Below are 20,970 nucleotides of genomic sequence, written 5' to 3'. Positions count from 1 at the left end.
CTGCATTAGATTAACCTTAAGTTCAAGAATTTCTCTCCAAGATCCCCCCAAAGGGGGACAGTGGTCTTTAAGCAGTTGTAGGCTTTCCTGAGGCAGCCCTTCACCATCTGATGGAATGGGGGCCAGGGGAGCTTTGGGGGTATTAGTCCAGGTTCAGTTCATTTCTATCATGGTCACTACTGTTCTCCAGTCGCTCACCTTGGCCTCATCCAACCTCCCCCGCTTCGCCCCATGACCTGCACTCAGTTATTTACAAAACCCTGACTCTGCCTTCACAATGGCATAGGCAGCTAGCACTTTTTACATCGCCCTTGTACAGGCTGTCATTGCTTCTTAACAGGCTTCGAGGTGCTCTCCAGTCTCCCCCCACCCATATGACATCTCCAAAGCACAACTCTGATCAAGTCACTTCCCTATTCAGAGACCCTTCCGGACCCCCAAATGAGCCTGCCAAGCAGTCTTTCCTGGCAGTTCCGGGTTTAAAGATGCAGTCTCAGGAATTCAGCAAGATTTCACGCTAAAGTTCCCTCCAGTGAGAAGGCAGCATGAGCTTAAAAATTAAAGTCTGAATGATCTCTTGCCCTCTTCCAATCTGGGTGATCATAACATCTGCAAGCCTCAATCTTCTCCCATGACAGGGTTGTGCAGGAATCAAAGGAGATTATGAATCAGTAATGACACACTCAGCGGGCCCTCAATCAGTGTCCTTTCTTTCCTCCAAGAGGACAGTCACTTCACCCTCAAAGACAGTTCACAAGAGCTACAATGGACACTGTTATGGACTGAACTGTGTTCCTCCAAAATTCATATGTTGAAGTCCTAACCCTCAATGTGACTATATTTGGAGATTGGGTCTTTAGGGAGGAAATTAAGATTAAATTAGGTCATAAGGTTAAGGCCTAATCTAATACGACTGGTCCTTATAAGAAGAGGAAGAGACACCAGTTCTCTCTCTGTCTCTGTCTCTGTCTCTCTCGCTGAATGTGCACAGAGAGAAGGCAGCCATCCACAAGCCAGGAAGAGAGGTCTCACCAGAATCAACCCTGACAGCACCTTGATCTTGGATTTCTAACCTCTGGAACTGTGACAAAATAAATTTCTGTTGTGCAAGCCACTCAGTCTGTGGTGCTTTGCCATGGCAGCCCAAGCAGGTTAATACATACATCATTGCTTTATCACCTACACTCCTCTGACAGGTTTTCACACCACCCTTCCTCTCACTGGAGCTTGTTAACAATGCTTTCATCACTCTGACTTCCCAAAAGCCCTCTCTGTCCACACCTCACCCATGTTCATGCCCACTTGGGAATCATGCCCCATCTAGGGAGTGACCTATGAAGCATCTTGTCCTTCTCTGTAATTTCCTCCCGCATTCCTTCTCAGTTCAGGATTTCAGACTTCCTCTGAAATTTTCCCAGCTTGACCTTGCTTCTGACTAACTTCTTTCCAGGCCTTCCTCATTCTCTGATGGGTCTCAAGAAGCCATTCCAAGTATTTAGATGGTTTGCTGTCACAGTGCAAAATGTGCTGGGTCTGACCAAACCCAGCAGGTTTCACAGCATGGTAATTGGGGAAATAATGTAATGTCACATTACAAAGAGAAAAAGACTATGTTTTCCTTTGACTTTAGGGAATTCACAATCATACTTTACTGCCTAAATTTCCTATCCTAGAAGGTTGGCAGGAGGGAAAAACCTAGGGAGAAATTAGAGGATCACAGAATCTTCCAGAACTGGATGGGCCCATAGATGTCACAGCTTGAATCCCCTCAGAAACACTCCCTCCCCCCTCTCCCCCCATACCAAGTGAAGGTCAGCTTCTGGATGTGTGCCTCTAGTGACAGAGAACGCCCCACCTCACAAGGCAGCTGAATCCATAGTGGAACAACTCTAATGGTTGCAAAGTCCTTCTTTACCTTGAGCTTAAATCTCCCCATTTAGTCCTACTTGTGCCCTCTACAGTGCAACAGAACAAGTCAAATCTCTCTTCCACAAGCTAGTCTTTCCAATATCTGAGGACAGGGGTTGTACCCACCCTCAAATCTTCTCCAGGTTAAGCGTCCTCTTCTCATGTGTCTGCTTCTCACTGGCCACCCTTGTTGCTCTCTCTGTTGCCCTCAGCCCCACCTGTGTCCCAAATAGGTCTCAGACTCTGGGCCTCTAGACCAGTCCAGACATGGGTTGTCCAGAGCTAAGCAGGCTGCCCTTTTTGACTTAGCATCTGTTTTTAACATCATGTGGCTTCAAATACTTTTAAACCTGCCTCTCAGCCATGGGTCCTTGGCAGTGCTGAGGATGAAGCCAGTCCCTCTAATTCCCATCACTGTCAGAGAATCTGCCTCTAAATTATCTGGACCATTTAACAAGAATAGATTTCCTCTCATTGCAATTTAGATTCCTGATAATGTGGTTTGCCTTAACAATACAGTGGCTCTATCACTTAAATTTTTTTCACTTCAATCCCTCCAGGGTTTGGCACAAATCTGATGTTTTCCCATGAGCCTTCTCTAAAGGGAAAACCACTTAAACCACAAGGAAGACATCTGGCCAAATTCATTTCTCCATACCAACTATTAATGTCTGGAGTTGGAAGCTACCAGGGACTGCATCTACCTCTCAAACCAAAGGCAGACATCAGTCCATCTAGTGATCGCTCCTTCAGTGCTTAACTCAGCCCTAGAAATGGGCTCCCTAAACCATGCTACTCACAGAGTGCTCTGCGGGCCAGAAGCACTGGCTTCACCCAGGAGCTTAGGAGAGCTATGAGTGCTTAGTCCCCCCCTCCCCACACCTACTGAATCAGAGAAGTAAGGGTAGTTCTTACACACAGTGAAGTTTGAGAAACCTGCCCTAGACTGCACTGAAGCTCACTGTTCCTCCTTAAACTTGTTTTGACCTCTCTTTGGGAGCAGAAGCCAGGGACTAACTACAAACTTGGGATGCTAAGATGAGGTGGACAAAAAGTTTGGGGTGAAAGAGGCTCTCTCTCCAAAATCCCCTACTGAACTTCCGGAGTTTACCATGGCATCTGGGCCACCCATTGGGAGACACTGTCACTTCTCTACATGCCAACATATAGCACATGGACTGAAACAAGCTTTGACGAGTCTCACTGGTGAACCCCAGACCCGGCAGGCTCAGTTGAATAAAGACTTCCAGAGTATCCTCATGCCATAGCAAAGTTACTGAGACATTTCATACGGAAGTCTACAGAAGCCACTCAAAGGCTTTGTGGGAAATCCTTCCACAATTTGTCTCCTCAAGAGAGGGGGTTATAAGAGTTCCCAGAGCGTGACCTCAACCACCGGAGTCAATAAATATTGCTGACTGGAGGGCTCCTCTGCCCTGCCATGGCATGAAAATGGGAAGAGGAATTACAGGCTCTCAAGGGTCTCTGCAATCTAGCCTCATCCTCCTTCTCCAATCCCAGAAGCCCCTCCACACTCTTCCAAGTCCCGTACGCTCTAGCTAAATCACACAGACCCAGCCTCCTGGATATGCCCTGGGCTTTCCTGCCTCCTGCTTTTGTTTACACCATTTCCTTCTGCTTGGAACTCCCTCTCCATCAAGCTCTACCTGCAAAAACACTGTCTCAGTGACCAAAGGGAAGCCCAGTCCCATCTCTCTGCTGACACCTTCCAGAGCCAATCTCTTCCTCCTCTGACCTCTTACCCCACCTGTCATCTGTTGCACTCTCCTGGTGCCTGTCAGGCCCTATTTTGGTAACTGCTTCCATACAAGTGTTGTCCCCCAAATATCCTCTAGCTCTTGAAGAGCATTTCTGCTTCCACTTAGCATAGGACCTTTCTTGCACATGGCAAGCACTCAGTAAAAGTCTGCTGAGTGAGTGAGTGGGTGGGTGAGTGACAGCAAATCCTTGGAGTCTCCTCTTGAGGAAACGACAGGAACCATGGTGACCAAATGCCTTTGAGTTGCATTTATTCCCACTGGCTGCATGGAGTCGGGACTCTTAATGGGGACATGCCAAGGATGGCTCTCTCCTGAGGAAGAGGCAATAAACCTGTCCTGCCAGGCCCACACGGGGCCCGTTAAAGACAGTGGGGCTGATTAGAGACTCTAAACTGCTCTGAGATGTCAAAAGGGTGACCTGTAAGCTCAGTGTTAGTGAGACCAAGACCTCAAGGGGGATCCGACCTTGAGGGTTAGTCCATCAAATAGGCAAAAAATTTTAAATGATAATATTTGGTATTGGCAAGTAAATAGTCTCTCCCATATAGTTCTGATAGAAATGTAATTCTGGAAAGCAGTTTGTTGGCACAAATCCAAAGATCATCTCCTTCCACCATACGATCCTACTTTTAGTATTCTATCTTAAGAAATTATCAGAGATGCAGAGAAAGACTTATTCTTAAGGATTTCCTTAGTATGTTCAATGCCACCTTATTTACAATACAGGAAAGTTGGAAACAACATCAATGACCAACAATGGGAAAACCACTGGATAAATTAAGGTACATACTTAGGATGAAATATTACACTGCCTTTAAAATTATAGCTTTGAAGAATTTGTTATGAGGAGATGATTGTCACAAAAATGTCAAATAAAAAAAACATACAAAGTTATATACCATATGATCCCCAAATTTTTAAAGATAGATAGGCAGATATAGAGACAGAGATATCCAAATTAAGCAGTGATTATCTCTGGAAAAGAAAACAGTAAGTGTGTTTTTGTATTTTTCTAAATTTCCCACAATGAGTTTGTGTAATTTTATAATCAGAACACAATTCTTTAAAACCTTTAACAATAAAGGGCAACAATTCCAGGGTGGTCTCAGATTAACTTGTAGAGCCTGAAGTCTCAGAACAAAGCATGCAGGGAAGTTATGTATTTGTTTCTGGGGTTGTAGAAAAAGACATGAAAATATCATTGAATGCTAATTGAAAATTATGTTTTATATGACATAAAATAGAAAATAGGAAATATATGGGAAAGCTTATTACTTGCCAACACTCAGTCATCTGATGTTAGAGCAGGGATTACCTTGGAAATAATTAAAGTCAACCCTATTCTTTCAAATGAAAACAAAATTAAAGCCCAGAGGAAGAAAGTGATTCAAGTTTACACATTCATTTTTTCTTTACTTCCACACCCTTAGCAAAGTAAGATAGTATGTGAACACTCAGGACCACTAGCTGAAGAGTCAAGAATTGCCTAAAGCAACAGACAATGGCTCTGTGTGTGTCCCTAGCTTTACCATCAGAGGTAGCCACTGGATTGAAAAAACAGTGCCCTGTATATGCCTTGAAAGCACAGTTAAACGGTGTGCCTGCCCCCCACCCCCACTTCTTCCCCTCCTATTAAGCACACTGAGAGGATTCCCACCCGGTTCTAATCTTGGTCCAGTGGTTAGGACTCTGCGCTCTCACTGTCGAGGGCCCAGGTTCAATCCCTGGTAGGGGAACTAAGATCCCACAAGCCATGTGGTGCAGCCAAAGAAAAATAATTCTTGGCTCTGCCAGGACAAATTATGTGACCTTGAGCAAGTCACGTTACTACCCTGAGCCTCAGTTTTCTCCACTATAAACTGAGGATAAGAATACTTCTTAGCCTATTTCACAAGGGTGTTCTCTGGCTTAAATGAAGTGACACGTGAGAAATCTTTAGGAAAGTTTTACCCCACAAAGCCATACTATTCAGAAGAAATATTAATGATGCTTTTACATAGCCCGTGTTTTGATGGAGTTCCCTGAATTTCCTTAGACAGAGTGGTCATTTTCTCTTGGAGGGAGCAAGATCTTTGTAGCTTAAATGGAAAATGCACTCAGCTAATTTCAGGGAACCACTTTCTTTGTTAATGGATCATATAACACCCAGAATGTCCAGAGCTCTGGAGATGGCTTCCTGTTCTCAGCTTCTGTCTTTCCTTTAAGGAATGCTACCAGGATATCTCAGGGCCTCCTCTCCACTCCTCTGGGCTGTGCTGCATGCCTCCCTCGAGATATCCTCAGACAGTGGTTCTCAAACTTTGGCATGCACCACAATCTACACTCAAAATACAGGATGTCCACTTAAATCTGAATTTCAGATAAAAGAATGCATTTTTTAGTAAAACTATGTGCCAATATTGTGTGATACATACTTATACTAAAAAAGCATTCACTGTCTGAAATTCAGAGTTAGCTGGCCAGCCAGTATTTTTATTTGCTAAATCTGGCAACCCTAGTCAGAATCACCTGGAAGATTTGCTAAACCACAGATGGCTGAGCCCCATCCCCTCAAGTTTCTGATACACTGGTCGAGGTTGGGGTTGGAAATTTTGCATTTCTAACAAGAACCCAAGTTTTTTTTTTTTTTTTTTTTTGCTGCTGCTGCTGTGGATACCACACTTTGAGAGCTCCATCCTAGGAGAATAAGAAAGGGAGAGAGGATGACTAACTTACAGTGCCTCCTTGGAGGCCAAGTGTTGGGCCAGGCACTTCATTCACCTTATCTGATCATGCTCACAACAGTCTGTGAAGTGCATATTGTTCTCATCTTCATTTTACAGGTAAGAAGTCTGAGGACCAGAGCAGTGACGTGATTTGCCCAAGGTCCCACAGCCCAATGTGACCGATGCCCAAGGGACAGAAGAAGAGGCCAGAGCACCACGCTGTCTGTCCCCCTTCCTCCCCAGACATTCCCTTCTGAACTTCCCTGAAGGGGCACAATGCGGTCAGACCCCCCAACCCACCTCATCGACTCATTGTAAATTCAGGAACAGCAAGTGTGTATCTGCATCACACTTGTATTTCCGATACTTCCCTCATCCTCTGGTGAACTGGTCTTTAATCTAAATTAATATCTTGGGGCAGGTGGTGGTGGTGGGATGAATTGGGAGATTGGGATTGACATATATACACCAGTATGTATAAAATAGATAACTAATAAGAACATGCTGTATAAAAATATAAAATAGAATAAAATACAAAACAAATAAAATAAAATAAAAAAATTTTAAAGACTCCAAAGAGCTTATGAGGATTATATCTATCTATATTTATATTGGAGCTATAAAATGAGAAATTGAAAGAATATGTACTTATGAAATCATTTAAAATAACAATAATAGACTTATTATATGATAACAAAAAATAACATGTATTAATAAAAAGTGACTCTATTTTCCAAACTAAAAATAAATAAATTGATTAATTAATTAATTAACATCTTGGTTCCCTTAGTAAGGAATCTTTTCACAGGGGAAGTTTGAAAAGGTTTAATCTTTGACCCTTGCCATCTCTTAGGGAATGACATTTCCTGGATTGGGACAGAAGAGAAGGTGGGGCTCACATATTCAGGCTATTTAATTTCAGAGACTCGTAAATATTTAGACACAGGTGTTCTCCAGAGTCATCATAATCTCTGTTTACCCTATGTCAGCTCAAAACGGACAATGGTGGCCTTTCACTTATTATCTTCATGAACTCTCTCTTTGCCCCAACAGCCAAAGGGGCGTGAAATCAGGAAACCACTGCCAAAGCTGGCATCTTCCCACAGGCTGTTGGCACAAAAGGGGGGTGAGGTCTTCTGTTGGCATTTATAGGTCAAGGAGGCTGACGACCAACCCTCTCACCAGCTCAGACGGGCTCATCCTTGGGATGATCAACAACTCAGGGTCGCTCACCTGAAGGGCCTGATCAATATGCATGGTCTCTCCCCTATGCTGGCCCTCTTTCAGTTCCCAAGTATCCAAGGCTCCTCCTCACCTCAGGCCTTTGACAATTCTGTTCCTTCTGCTTGGATCGCTCTTCCCCCAGTCTTCACATGGCTGCCTCCTTCTCATCTTTCAGAGCTCAACCTAAATGCCCAGTCCTCAGAAAGGCCTTCCCTGATCCTCTTATGTACATAAAGACTCAAACACATTTCCTTCTTAATCCTCACCACTATTTGAAATTTCAGATACATTTTGTAAGAATGTGTGTCACACACACATACACACACACACACACACACACACACACACACAAATATATGCCAGCACCTAACACAGAATGTGGCACATAGAAGATAATCAATATGTAAATGTAGAATGAAATAATAGCAATGCATATATGGATAAATGATTGAATTCACACTTTAAGAAGCAGCATCTGGGGACTTCCCTGGTGGTCCAGTGGCTAAGGCTCTGCGCCCCCAGTGCAGGAGGCCTGGGTTAGATTCCTGGTCAGGGAACTAGATCCCACATGCCGCAACTAAGAGTTCGCGTGCTGCAACTAAAGATCCCGCATGCCTCAATGAAGATCCTGCCTGCATCAGTGAAGATCCCGCGTGCCGCAACTAAGACCTGGCGCAGCTAAATAAATAGATAAATAAAAAGAAGGAAGATCTGGAGATGAGATACAATAATAAGGACAATGATGATGATGATGATAAGAATGTCCAACTTGGGTAGTACTAACTGTATACTATTCTAAGAGATTTACATGTATTAACTACTTTAATCCTCAAAACAACCCTGTGAGGTAGGTGCTATGACCTCTATTTTGAAGTTGAGGAAACTGAGTCAGGAGAGGGTAAGTAACTCAGCCAAGGCCACAGAGATAGGAATGGATGGAACTGGGGTTAAGACCAAGGCAGCCTGGCTCCAGAGCCTATGCTCTTAACCCCAACTCCAAATCACCTCCCTCGCATACAGTTCATCCAAAACAAACATATAGCTGCAGCCAACTCAAAATGTGCCATGCCACTGGTAGACAGGGAAAGCCCAGACACATTTCTAACATGAACAATCCAAAGACTTCATCATGGCTGATAGTTTCAGCACTCTTCTGACCTCAACCAACTAGAGATATTGATTATAACTTACTTTTCCCTTTCTCTGTTGGCAGAAGTGCTAATGTGTTAGAGAATGCTGGGAAGACAGCCAGAGGGAAAGGAGAAGCCAGGAGTTTAGGTACAAACTAGATGACAGGAACTTGGCTACACACCAGTCAACTGAGGCCTTGGAACACAAAGGATACATGGGATGGTGAGTGCCTGTGCATGAATCAGAGAAACTCCTCAGAGGAGACCAAGCCTTGAAGAATTGGAGGGAAATGGGTCCACCAAAGAGAGAGAGAGAGGGAAGGATGAGGGGGAGAGAGCAAAAGGAGGAGGAAAGCAGAGGGGAGGAAGAGGAGGAGAAGGAAGAGAAGAAAGAGGAGGAGGAAGAGAAAGAACTGGTCCTTCAAGAGTAAGGCAGTCACTGGCATGCTAAGCAAAAAACTCTCACCACAAAGGAGACACAGATATATGGGAACTGGCAAGTTTTGCAAAATCTTGACTTAAACGGAGAGAAACCAAATGTTTGAGATAGTGAGGAAGCACGGCCACACCAGACTTTACCAAGGAGTCCAGTCTGGGCTGAAATCAGGCACTCTGATTAGGGCCAGGCTTGGTTTTCCAGTTTTACTACCATGAGCCAAGAAAAAAAAAAAAAAAACCTAAAGAAAAAAATGTTCTGTGTACATAGGAACAGAAACGTGGAGCACTGCTGGAAGCAGCCTTTCACTTGGACTCAGCACCCTCCTAACCTCCTGAATTCTTTCCACTGCCTACACAGTGTGGTCACTGCATCAGAGAGGAGAATGCAGGCTGACGGCTCAGGTGACATCAACAAAGGGATCCAGTATGAGGGTCTGGGGACATATCCTTCTTCTCCCTCTCATTCCTTTAATTCAGCACATATTAGATGCAAGGCCCTGGACTAGGTGGTGGAAGAGATTAAAAAAAAAAAAAAGATTAAGAAAAACACAGGCTCAACCCTGGGACAAATGAAAGCACACACAGCTACATGCAATCAAAGCAGGAAGACAGGGCCACCTGGACTTGGCAGTCACTTCCACCCAGGCTTATGAAGGTCAAGTACTTGTCTGTCTCCCATCTCACATCTTCCCGACCCTTGCTCCCTTGGCGAGCTCTCTGCCTCTCCTGTGTCCATTCACCTTGTTCCTGCTCTTCCTCTCTCATTCATGAGTTCTCACCTAGGTCTTAGGCCTGCCAGCCTCTTCCAGGCCTCCCGGTGGCCACTCCAGTAGCATCCTAAGTGGCTGAACTTTGATCTGATCATTAGGTTTCAGAGACTTAATCAGATACATTTTACTCAAAAGAGTCTAAGAAGTATGAGAAGCTGTCCTCTTTCCTCAGAGAAAATTTCCATCAGGGTCTCTGGTCAAACCTAAATGAAAGAATGTCTTGGTTTTCAGAGAAACCTGTAGACTGTACCTATAGATCTCATAAATTTCCATCTCAAAGGATAAGGAAAAAGAGACGTGAGTAACCAGAAGAACAGGGAGAACCCTAGCTCTGCTGTTAATCTTGTGTGAACTTGGGCAACCCATGGGGTTAATCATCATTCTTGCTGGATCACTGAGGATTCAATCAGATAGATGATTGAAAAAAGAACAATAGCTAAACCTGAGAGTTTGTGTGCCAGGTTTTGTTCTGAGACTGAGTGTGCATCCTCACAACAACCTCAAGTAAGTACTGTTATCTCTGTTATATGAAAACAAATGTAAGGCACACAGATGTTAAGTAACTCAAACAGGGTCACACAGCTAGTAAGGGGCAGAGGCTGCATTTGAACCCAAGCAGCCTGGCCCAGACCTGAACAAGAGGTCAACAAACTAGAGCCTATGGGCCAAATCTGGCCATCCTCCTGTTTTTATAAATAGAGTTTTACTGGAACACAGCCATGCCCATCCATCTATGTATTGTCCATGGCTGCTTTCATGCTACAGCAGCAGAGTTTAGTAGTTGTGACAGAGATATTTACTCTGTGGGCCTCTGCAAAGAAAGTTTGTCAACCCGTGACCTAAACCACTGTGATATACTCCTCTCTGATGATTCTTTAATAGTAAAGGAAGGAAAGAAACTGGCTATTGAGAGACACACAGCCATCACATTTCCACTGGCGATGGACTGGTTTGCATGTACACACCCATTTCCCCCATGCTTGTTCCTTCCTCTGTGGTGTGAAATCTCAGCATTTTAGTCCTGGAAGAGGCTTTGAGATCTCAATCTTACTGTTTCGCACACTGAGGAGACTCTCTGAGACTAAGAGAGGCTGATGATTTGCCTGACGTCACAAATCTAGGACAAAGCAAGTCCTCTGGCTCCTTGTGAGGTCCCCATTCCCTTTAGAATACTTACTTCTTAAGTGTTTGAAAATGCCTTGGGCGTTGTTGAAGGGTTGGCTCAGCCCTGTTGTGCTCGCTGCTCCCATGGACCTGGCTCTGCCAGTGGTCCTGACTGGTGTGACCAAGCTCTCTTCCAAAACAAAAGTTCTCCGTGGGGCTGTGTACCTGGAGCTCTATCTCTCTGAGTAATTTCTGCTGCCACTAGCCAAGGCATGGAGAATTTCCCCTTCAAAGCTCACTTTCCTGCTTTCACGTCTCCCACATCCTCAAAGAATCATTACAGCACAGCATCCAGGCAGTTGTTCATCAAAGGCACCAAACCATGGTGCCAGCCCGCAATTACATAAGGTTTCATTTTACTCACGAGGTTTCGTGTTTCTCAGTTGGCTTGGCTTGCCTCAATGTGACTCAGGTTTCTGGGGCCCTCCCTGCCTGGCCCTCTTTGTGAGCTGACCTTCCTTTACCCAGCCCTGGAGTCCTTGCTCCTCCTCCCAATGGTCCCTCACTTCTATCCCTAGGCCAAGCACAAACTATTTCTCCCTCTTGGCCTCATTAACTTTTTAGGAACGGGGTCTTTTTCCAGAGTGCCTAGATCTCCACCTGTTACAGGTCACAACTGCCGCATTCAAAGTCACTGAAGCCCCCAGGAATGCCCCCCAACTGGCGTCTCCTTTATCCAATCTTCTTTCAGATTTTATGAGCTCCGATTTCCACCTGCTTTTCTCATGGGTGACTATCCAAGCCCTTGGGGCCTCAGGTGTATCAATCCAAGGTCAATACAAGTCCTTTCCTCCTAAAAATCCCCTGGGACTATCTTTCCGAAGCTTCTCTGGTTGCTCACGCATTCTACAGCACAAAGCAACAGGGCTAAAGGCAGATGAAGGAGGAAAAGTGTCCCCTTGGAGGCTGAGAGAAATGTCAGCTCCAAGAGCCTGTGGCCCCTGTGATGTCCTCCTTGGGCCAGCACATTTGAGGGCAGATATTCTGGTTATAAATTTATAGACCAATGACAGGCTTAAACTGACTTTGTATTTTAATCCAAAGGGAAATTTAGAAGCATAGTTTTGTGAATTCCCTGGCAGTCCAGTGGTTAAGACTCTGCACTTCCAGTGCAGGGGGCACGGGTTCTATTCCTGGTCAGGGAACTACGATCCCGCATGCCCCGTGGCCAAAAAAAAAAAAAGAAAGAAAGAAAGAAAATACAGAATGTCTTGGCAGGTCCCAATTATCTGCACTACCTATTCAGGTATTTTTCTCTCAATGCTCACCCAGAAGGATCCCCTCCAGCCTGGCCAACATCAGCACAATGGCTTGAGCGAGGACAAGGACGGCTGGGAGAGGCACACATCCACCCAAGAGAGGTCCCCAAACCTCTCCTCCCCACCAGGGTGTGGGTCCCTCAAATGTCCCTAAAACCTTGGGGGGGTGCCCCATATTTCCCACGCACGTGCTTCTCCTTTGCACCCAGAAGTGCAATTGAACTGGTCAAACCACACGTCCCAATTTGGGAACTGCAGAAGGCAGCCATATCCATTTAAAAAAAAAAGAAAGAAATATATTCTTTCTGAAATATAGTTTTGATGCAGTTTAAACTATTTTTCAATTCTGGAGAGAAAGTAGTTTGATTTGCATTTTCTTACATGCTTTGTTGTTCTTTCAAGTGTGTACTACAATAGTTTTAAAATCATTTTAAATTTTAGGATGGAAATCATCATGCTTATTTTTCTTCTAAATGAGCAGTTTTTAAATTTTGTAAGTCAGCAGAACCTTGCCCTCAAACAAAATCTTAGCAGATTCCCCTCATATAAAATAAATAAAAGATGGGTTGCTGGGAAGGAGAGTGAGGGCACCCCTGAGGCATTTCTACAGCGCCTAAGAGTTGTAGTGAACATATTTTTAAAGACTGCTACCAGGGAGGGGGAAGGGTAAGCTGGGACGAAGTGAGAAAGTAGCACTGACATATATACACTACCAAATGTAAAATAGATAGCTAGTGGGAAGCAGCTGCACAGCACAGGGAGATCAGCTCTGTGCTTTGTGACCACCCAGAGGGGTGGGATAGGGAGGGTGGGAGGGAGGCGCAAGAGGGAGGGGATATGGGGATATATGTATACATATAGCTGATTCACTTTGTTATACAGCAGAAACGAACACAACATTGTAAAGCAATTATACTCCAATAAAGATGTAAAATAAATAAATAAAAGATAAAAACTACTACCTTAGAATATAACCATACTTAACTGAATCAAAAACACCAACTATTGTTAAGACATACCACGGAGCATGAAGAAAGAAAAAACACTGCCACTTAAAGTATGGCATGCCACTGACTGTCAGACACAGTCAATCTCAGAACTGTAAAAATGTGGTCAATGTGTAGCTGGAATTGATGACTTACAGTAGTATAAATAAATTACATATAAATCGTGTTCATATACTCACACAGTCAATGTGAAAGTTAAATTTAAGTGATGTGGTAGCAATATCTTCACATAAATGCTAGCTTCCATTTACTGGGCACCAGACAAGTGCCAGCTGGGGCGTTGCCCTGACACGCTTAACCTTCCTTCCATTTGTTAATGTTCCCATTTACTGAGCACCTGCCAAGCACAGTGCTGAGTGCTGCACATGCATAATCTCATTTAATCCTGACAAGAACCCTCCAAAGTACATATTATTCTCCTGTTTTATAGAGGGAGAAACTGAAGCTCAGGGAAGTTCAGTGACTTCCCCAAGGTCATACAACTAGTAAATGAGGCAGGTCAGATGAGCTGACTTCAAAGCCCATACTCATTCTACTCTAGAATTTTCTAGAATTAGAGCATTTTCAGAGTTGGGAGGGACTTAGAGGTCATTGTATCCCCATTCAAGAATCCCCCCTTGCAGGGGCTTCCCTTGTGGTGCAGTAGTTGAAAATCTGCCTGCTAATGCAGGGGACACGGATTCGAGCCCTGGTCTGGGAAGATCCCACATGCCGCAGAGCAACTAGGCCCGTGAGCCTCAACTACTGAGCCTGCACGTCTGGAGCCTGTGCTCCGCAACAAGAGAGGCCGCGATAGTGAAGAGGCCCGCGCACTGCGATGAAGAGTGGCCTCCGCTTGCCGCAACTAGAGAAAGCCCTCGTACAGAAACGAAGACCCAACACAGCCAAAAATAAATATAAAAATAAATAAATAAATAAATAAATAAATAAATAAAAAGATTACTATTTAAAAAAAAAAAAAGAATCCCCCTTGCCAGGATCCCAAATAGATGTTGATATTCTCAGTAAATCTGACCAGATAGGGAAGAGTCTACCCAAACCAGTGATTATCAAGCCTGTCTGACCATCAAAAGCACCTGGGAAGCTTTTTTTAAATGCAGATTCTTGGGGCCCTCTTCCAAGGTTTTTTAATCTAGTAGGTCTGGAGTGAGGCCCAGGAATATGTATTTTTATTTTTATTTTTATTTTTATTTATTTTTTTTTTATTATTTATTTTTGGCTGTGTTGGGTCTTCGGTTCGTGCGAGGGCTTTCTCTAGTTGCGGCAAGCGGGGGCCACTCTTCATCGCGGTGCAGGGACCGCTCTTCATCGCGGTGCGCGGGCCCCTCACTATCGCGGCCCCTCCCGTTGCGGGGCACAGGCTCCAGACGCGCAGGCTCAGTAGTTGTGGCTCACGGGCCCAGCTGCTCCGTGGCATGTGGGATCTTCCCAGACCAGGGCTCGAACCCGTGTCCCCTGCATTAGCAGGCAGATTCTCAACCACTGCGCCACCAGGGAAGCCCAGGAATATGTATTTTTAGAAAGCACATCCAGGTGACTCAGATACATGGGCAGGTTTACGAACGATTAATGTAATCTCGTGAAACCTTAGATGGAAACTGTTGTTGGAGGAAGAAAAGTCAAATTTCAGCCTCATCAAGGAAGCAGGAACTTCTGCACAAAAGCGGAATGATGCCATGTTTCTCTGTTGGTTAGAATAATCCAAGACATGAGTAAGGAAAACAACACCCACCGGAAACCCCACATGAACCATTGAAACTTACCTGTTTTGGGTGGGGCTAATCCTCTCATCACCCAACTCTCAGCCCAGACCCAAACCCAGGTGCCATCAGGAAGAAAGACATCATCACTGGTTAAGATGTGATGTGTTCCCAGGCCTAGCCCAAAATGTATATCTCCTACGGGTGGTTCTGCCCCATGCCTCTGCCTTCTTGTTGGCTTCTCCAAGACCCAGAGATTGGAAGCTAAGGCCTTATCCCCAATAAATCAGCCCTAGAAAGTTTACATGAAGAGATATGAGTTTCCTGTTAAAGAGGGAGGAAGGAAGAGAAAAGAGGTCAGGATGCAAACCAAGGCTGGATGAACACATGGCAGGCTTACTCTTGGGGGCACTGAAGCATTAGATGGGGTGGGGGTACACTGGTTTCCAAACAACTAAAGTAAACTTCAAGGTCCTATTCAGTTTTCTAATTCAGAAAATCTCAAGTCCACTGAGATTTCATGCCAGCCTTGGCTGTGAAATCTGTAGAGCAGCACTGTCCAATAGAACTTTCTAAAATGATGGAAATGTTCTAGATCTGCAGTGTCCAATATGGTGGCTACCATCTACATGTAGCTATTAAGCACTTGAAATATGGCTAGTGTGACTGAGGAAATAAATTTTTTATCTTATTTTAATTTCAATTTAAAAAGCCAATGTGATTAGTGGCTATCATATCGGACAGTGCAGTTCTAGAGGGACTACTCCAACCTTGCCTTGAACTTTGCGATCAGAGCTGCCTATCCAACACCAGCTTTTAGGAAAGCACCAAAGTCCAAAGCATGAGAAGATAAAATGTGTCAGGAGAGACCACCATGAGGGACTCACCACAGGAGTCAGCATCTGCCCAGTATTCTTGGCCAAGGGTAAAGCAGAAGTGACTTCAGGGATAACATTAGCAACTGTGAAGATGCCAATTATTAAAATCCATCCCCAAATAGCTGATCAAAGGCCAAGTGCAGGAAGTGGCATGATTTCCTCCTACCTTCCCTCTGTTCTGTGTATACAACAGTGACAGCCTCCACTTTTTTGCTTCTCTTCTTCCATAGCTGTCTCTCTCTTCTCATTGTATGTACACTTCATTACCCCTGCCCCTTTCACCAGCCAGTCCTGCTTGTATCTTACGCCCAAAGAATTTCACAATTTGGCCAATCTGGTCAACCAGTAGTTTCGATGAGAACTCTGGATTGAAATAATCATTGGGCTGACTGATAACCCAGCAGAGCCCTGTGCTGTTAGGATGGAAGGGCCCTTCCAGTTTCTCTTCCACCCATGCACATGTCCTTTGATTGGGATACTTCTGCCTATGTGCAAGTGTCAGGGAAAACACCTCACATTTATACAAAATACAAAATCCATCAAGAGATGAGGAAAACTGTAACTGGGGACAGTAGGGGGCTCCTTCTCCAGCCACTCTACAAATGTTTATTGAGGGCCTCCTGTGTATCAGGCACTGTGTTAGGCTCCTGAGATAGTAGAGATAAAGTCTCTCCTCTGTGGGTCTTAAAGTAGCAAAAAGGTAGCAAAAGAGCTACTATTTATTGAGTTTCCACCCCACAAGCAGTCTCCGCTTCTCATCATACTCCTGGAAGGCAAATATTACCAACTCCCATTTTATAGAAAGAGAAGTGGAATCTCAGACTTGCCCAAGATCACCTCGGACTGTGTGCTCTTTTTGCTTCTCCACACTGTCCTCCTTGTGAAGTCTTTCCTCTGTTTATCCCTTGGAAAAATTCCAAGTGTTATTTATTTAAAGGCTATTCCCTTACCGCAAAAGATTAAGGGTGCCCAGAGACCTGGAGAGCAGGTGACCCATTATCAGGGATCTAAGGCAGGAAGAAAGAATCACCATCACCCAAAGCCAACAAGAAAATGGCCTCCTATGGGAAGTATCATAGTTCAGCAAATAGTATTTCAGAGAAAACTTACCGGCCACCACACCATACTTCGTCCTGCCAGGAAGAAGCCTCCAACAGTCCCACGATTAGTGGAAAACATGGCCTGGGGAGGAAGTGTCAAAAATTTAATAGAAAACTAGAACAGAGTAACCTTGCCAGCCAAGAGGACCAACCCCATCCCCTATATACTTGCACTTTCTTCAACCCACTTCACTTTCTGAAACACTTCCACATTCCTTACTTCCTTGGAGCTCAGAAGACGGAGGCAGGAACCTATATTTGACAGACAATTAACACAGATATGTTGAGCCCCCTGTGCGCTAGGCAGTGCCAGGGAGAGCATAGCTCAGATCTTTCTGGACCCCTGGCAGGGAGCCTTCCATAGGTCATAGTCTTAGGGCCTCTATAGTGGTTTTTCTGGGAATAGCAAGGGGACCAAGAGCCCCAAGAAGCAGGGGAGGTAGCTAGGGCTGAAACAAAAATAAGTTCCAAGGAATCAGGTTCTGGCAGTTGGTCAGGGCTAGACCATTCTGAAGGTCATTCTGAAGTCGAAGCAGGTTGATACCCTCCAGGCATGGTTGGAGGGACAGGAAAAGACGGTACGGGGACCAGACATAACACTTCCAAGTTGGTCTCAGAAATGAAGAGCTTAGAGGAAGAATGTTAGTGTAAAGACTAAGTAGGAAGCTGGACAATTCAGCAAAGATATCGGGGATGGAGAAAAGGTGAGGAGAGGTGTATCTGTACAGAGGCTTTTCCTCTCTGGAATGTTCATACCCTCATCTCCTGCATACCCATCTTTCAAGGCCCCTCAAACACTACCTTCCCCATGAAACCTTACCAGACACTCCCCCACACCTCCTCCCCTACAGCCTCCCCGCCAACCCCCCCCAAAAATAATCTCTCTCTCCTGTGAACATCTAGCAAACTCCATCTATACCTCATTCACAGCCCTTACAAATTTTTTACTTTGTGTTATTAAATTACAAAATTTTTCCAGCTTTATTGGGATATATTTGACAAATAAAAATTGTATATATTTAAGGTGTACAATGTGATGTCTGGGAGAAGCTCCAGAACGTCAGATCTGAGCTCAGTACCAGGAAGAATTTCCTCACCATCAGAACTGTCCAGAGATGGAAATAGCACCACTGGGGTAAGTTTCTGCTGGAAGTATTAGAGTGAAGTGCTAACAATTTGTCAAGATGATTTTGTCAAGTGGTTTAAACAAGATACTTGAGAATAGGATGAAGAGGGTTGAATGCAATAAACTTAGGCCCTCACTTTATGAAAATACATGAAGAAAGAAGAAACTCAGCACCACCGGGACACTGTCACAGCAGTGCAAGTTGTGATAAGGACCATGGAGAGGGTATTCCCAGAAAGGACAGTGTCTTAGGGAGGGGGAAGGGTGAGATAGTAGAAAGAGCATTGCCTTTGGCCTCATGAGACCTGGGTTCTGGTCCCAGCTCTGGGGCTGATTCATCTGAGTGACTTCTGGTCACCCTCTCTGATCTTCACCTGTAAAATGGAAAGGTTGGGCTCCCCCAGGGGCCATTAAGACTCAGGCATCCAATGATGCTATTAATGCAAATGACTGCATAAGGCAGGGGTCAGTAAATTTTTTTCTGTTAAGAAAAAGGGTCGGGGACTTCCCTGGTGGTGCAGTGGTTGAGAATCCACCTGCCAATGCAGGGGACACGGATTCAAGCCCTGGTCTGGGAAGATCCCACATGCCACGGAGCAACTAAGCCCGTGCACCACAACTACTGAATCTACACTCTAGGGCCTGCAAGCCACAACTACTGAGCCCGCACTCCTAGAGCCCATGCTCCACAACAAGAGAAGCCACCGCGATGAGAAGCCCACGCACCACAACGAAGAGTAGCCCCCACTCACCACAACTAGAGAAAGCCTGCCCACAGCGACGAAGACACAGCACAGCCAAAAAATTAATTAATTAATTAATTAATTATTTAAAAGTGTCGGGTAGTAAATAGTTTAGGCTTTGTGGGATACATATGAGCTCCACTGCATATTCTTCTTGTTTGGTTTTGTTTTTTCCAACCCCTTAGAAGTGTTAAAAAAAAAAAAATTCTTAACTTGTGAGCCATACAAAAATAGGCTGTGGGTCAGATTTGGCCCATGGGCTGTAGTTTAACAACCCCTGGCACAAGGGGTTTTAGGATATCTTAATGAAGTCTTCCAGAAGGAATAAAGTCAGAGATTCAGCCTAAAAGGATACAAAATCCCTCCAGAAACAAACTGAGAGGTGGTGAAAGAAAAATGGAACTACACCCTAAAGAAATAATAAACTCAAGCCCAAATATGATTGGATGAGGCAGCATTGGAAAAGGATAAAACAGAACAAAACAATATTGGAAGAGATGGGGATGGTGACAGAGGGCCTGGATCACTCTGTTTCTGCAGCCCAGGGATCATGCAGGAGTCAGGATGCCTGTCCCTGAACCAAGCCACCCTTGACACTCCAACAGAAAAAGAGGAATGTAAACTGGAAGAAATCCAGCACGTTATATGATCAGGGTTTAGAGGCAGTGACTAATGAGGGAAGACTAAATGTAGACAAACACTAGCAGGCTCATTAAGTAGCGTTTAACAAGACAAGTGATACTAATTCACAGATACCTGAAAAATGTAAACACTGTAATCATCAGGACTGGTAGGGTTAAAATGAGATTGGTTAGGGGAACGGAGATTATCAGCAATCGTCTGGGAAACAGGTGGTACAGCACATCTAACAGATGATGGATTCCCATCTTGCCTGCAGCACTTACAAGCTGGGGTGGGGGGAGGAAGGCAGGCAAGGTGGCAAAGCACGTGGTGCCATGGAAAAACGAGAGTCAAGAGACCAGATTTCCATGTATTGCAACCTTAGGCAAATCACAACCACCTGGGGCTTCAGTTTTTCATTCTGTAATGTGGGGATTAGCATTCCTGCCCTCCTTATGGCTTTTTTTGAAGATGTCCTACCCAACTGACAACTTTTGTCCATTTTACTTAAAAGGATAAAAATCATTCAGGGCCTGGCTCATATCCTGGAGGGCAAACGATAATAGTACTGAAAAAGACTCCTAGAGTCCATAAGGAGCTTTCAGATACATCTCTGCAGATCCTCACAGCCACGTGGGGTGTCACAAGAACAGGTAAGATTGTACCCATTGCACATTTGAATAAACTGAGACTGAGGGGGGTTACCAACATCGCAAGGCTGGAACGTGTCACACAGATTCCTTGTGACACTTTAGGTTTTCAGTCACATCTGGTTTCTACAATTACTTTTTTCTTTTTAAAAATCAACACTTCCTTTTATCTCTAAAAAAAACCTCTTGGCCATGAAGGGGTTAAAGCCCACCCTCCTCTCCTCTAAATCAAAAGACTTCAACCACCTGTTAGCACCCCAGCCTCCTGGCCTGCGGTCCCCCATGAAAGCCTTTGAGAGTGACTGGAATATGTTAACACTTAAAATACCTCTCTTCCAGTGGCTGGGTGTGCCAGCGTCTGTCACAAGTGAAATTTCCAAGTTCAAGACTGCTAAGAACAAGTTTCTCTGGTTTGGTGTGTCCCATAGTCCCAAAAGGGAGCCACACGCATTTTCCTCTCCCCAGCACCAGGCCACCCTCCAGTCTTCCTCCTCCTCCTCTTCCTGGGCCCAGCTTTTCCAGCTCTCACTCACTCCAGCCCCTAGATCCCAGGGCACAAGACCTCTCCCAGGTGAGGGACGCAGGGCAGCCCCTCTGCCTTGGGCTGCCCCACAGCACCTGCAGCTGGTAAAGGCTGGTGTCCTTCCGGATCTACCCTGTTTCTTCCCCCTCTGAAACTGGATGACTAAGAGGCAGGACAGTAGTCACCTCCCTGGGGCTCATTTCCCAAGCCCTGGGATCCTTCCTGCAGCTACCAGCTGGTCCT

General features: G+C 44.9%; 2 protein-coding genes across 6 annotated transcripts in view; one reads left to right on the top strand and one right to left on the bottom strand.

Annotated features, from left to right (window-relative positions):
- Positions 1-14,439, top strand: part of LOC309610681 (unconventional myosin-XVIIIb-like) — a 110,834-nt gene extending 96,395 nt beyond the window's left edge. The window contains exon 6 of the mRNA XM_082353837.1: positions 6,512-14,439. The gene's annotated coding sequence lies outside the window, so the exon portion shown is untranslated. The remainder of the gene's footprint in view (positions 1-6,511) is intronic.
- Positions 1-20,970, bottom strand: part of LOC309610676 (sodium/glucose cotransporter 1) — a 140,932-nt gene that overhangs the window by 56,278 nt on the left and 63,684 nt on the right. For all 5 annotated transcript variants that reach the window (XR_014234128.1, XR_014234129.1, XR_014234130.1 and 2 more), the window contains one exon: positions 17,075-17,146. Coding sequence is in view for 2 of the 5 variants with exons in the window: in XM_082353817.1 (XP_082209943.1) it covers positions 17,075-17,146 (72 nt within the window). In the remaining 3 variants the exon portion in view is untranslated. The remainder of the gene's footprint in view (positions 1-17,074; positions 17,147-20,970) is intronic.

The sequence above is a fragment of the Balaenoptera borealis genome (genome assembly GCF_965194805.1).
Source record: "Balaenoptera borealis genome assembly, chromosome: 14".
Classification (NCBI taxonomy): domain Eukaryota; kingdom Metazoa; phylum Chordata; class Mammalia; order Artiodactyla; family Balaenopteridae; genus Balaenoptera; species Balaenoptera borealis.
The sequence above is the reverse complement of the archived record's forward strand: the minus strand, read 5'-3'. Positions and strand labels throughout refer to the sequence as shown.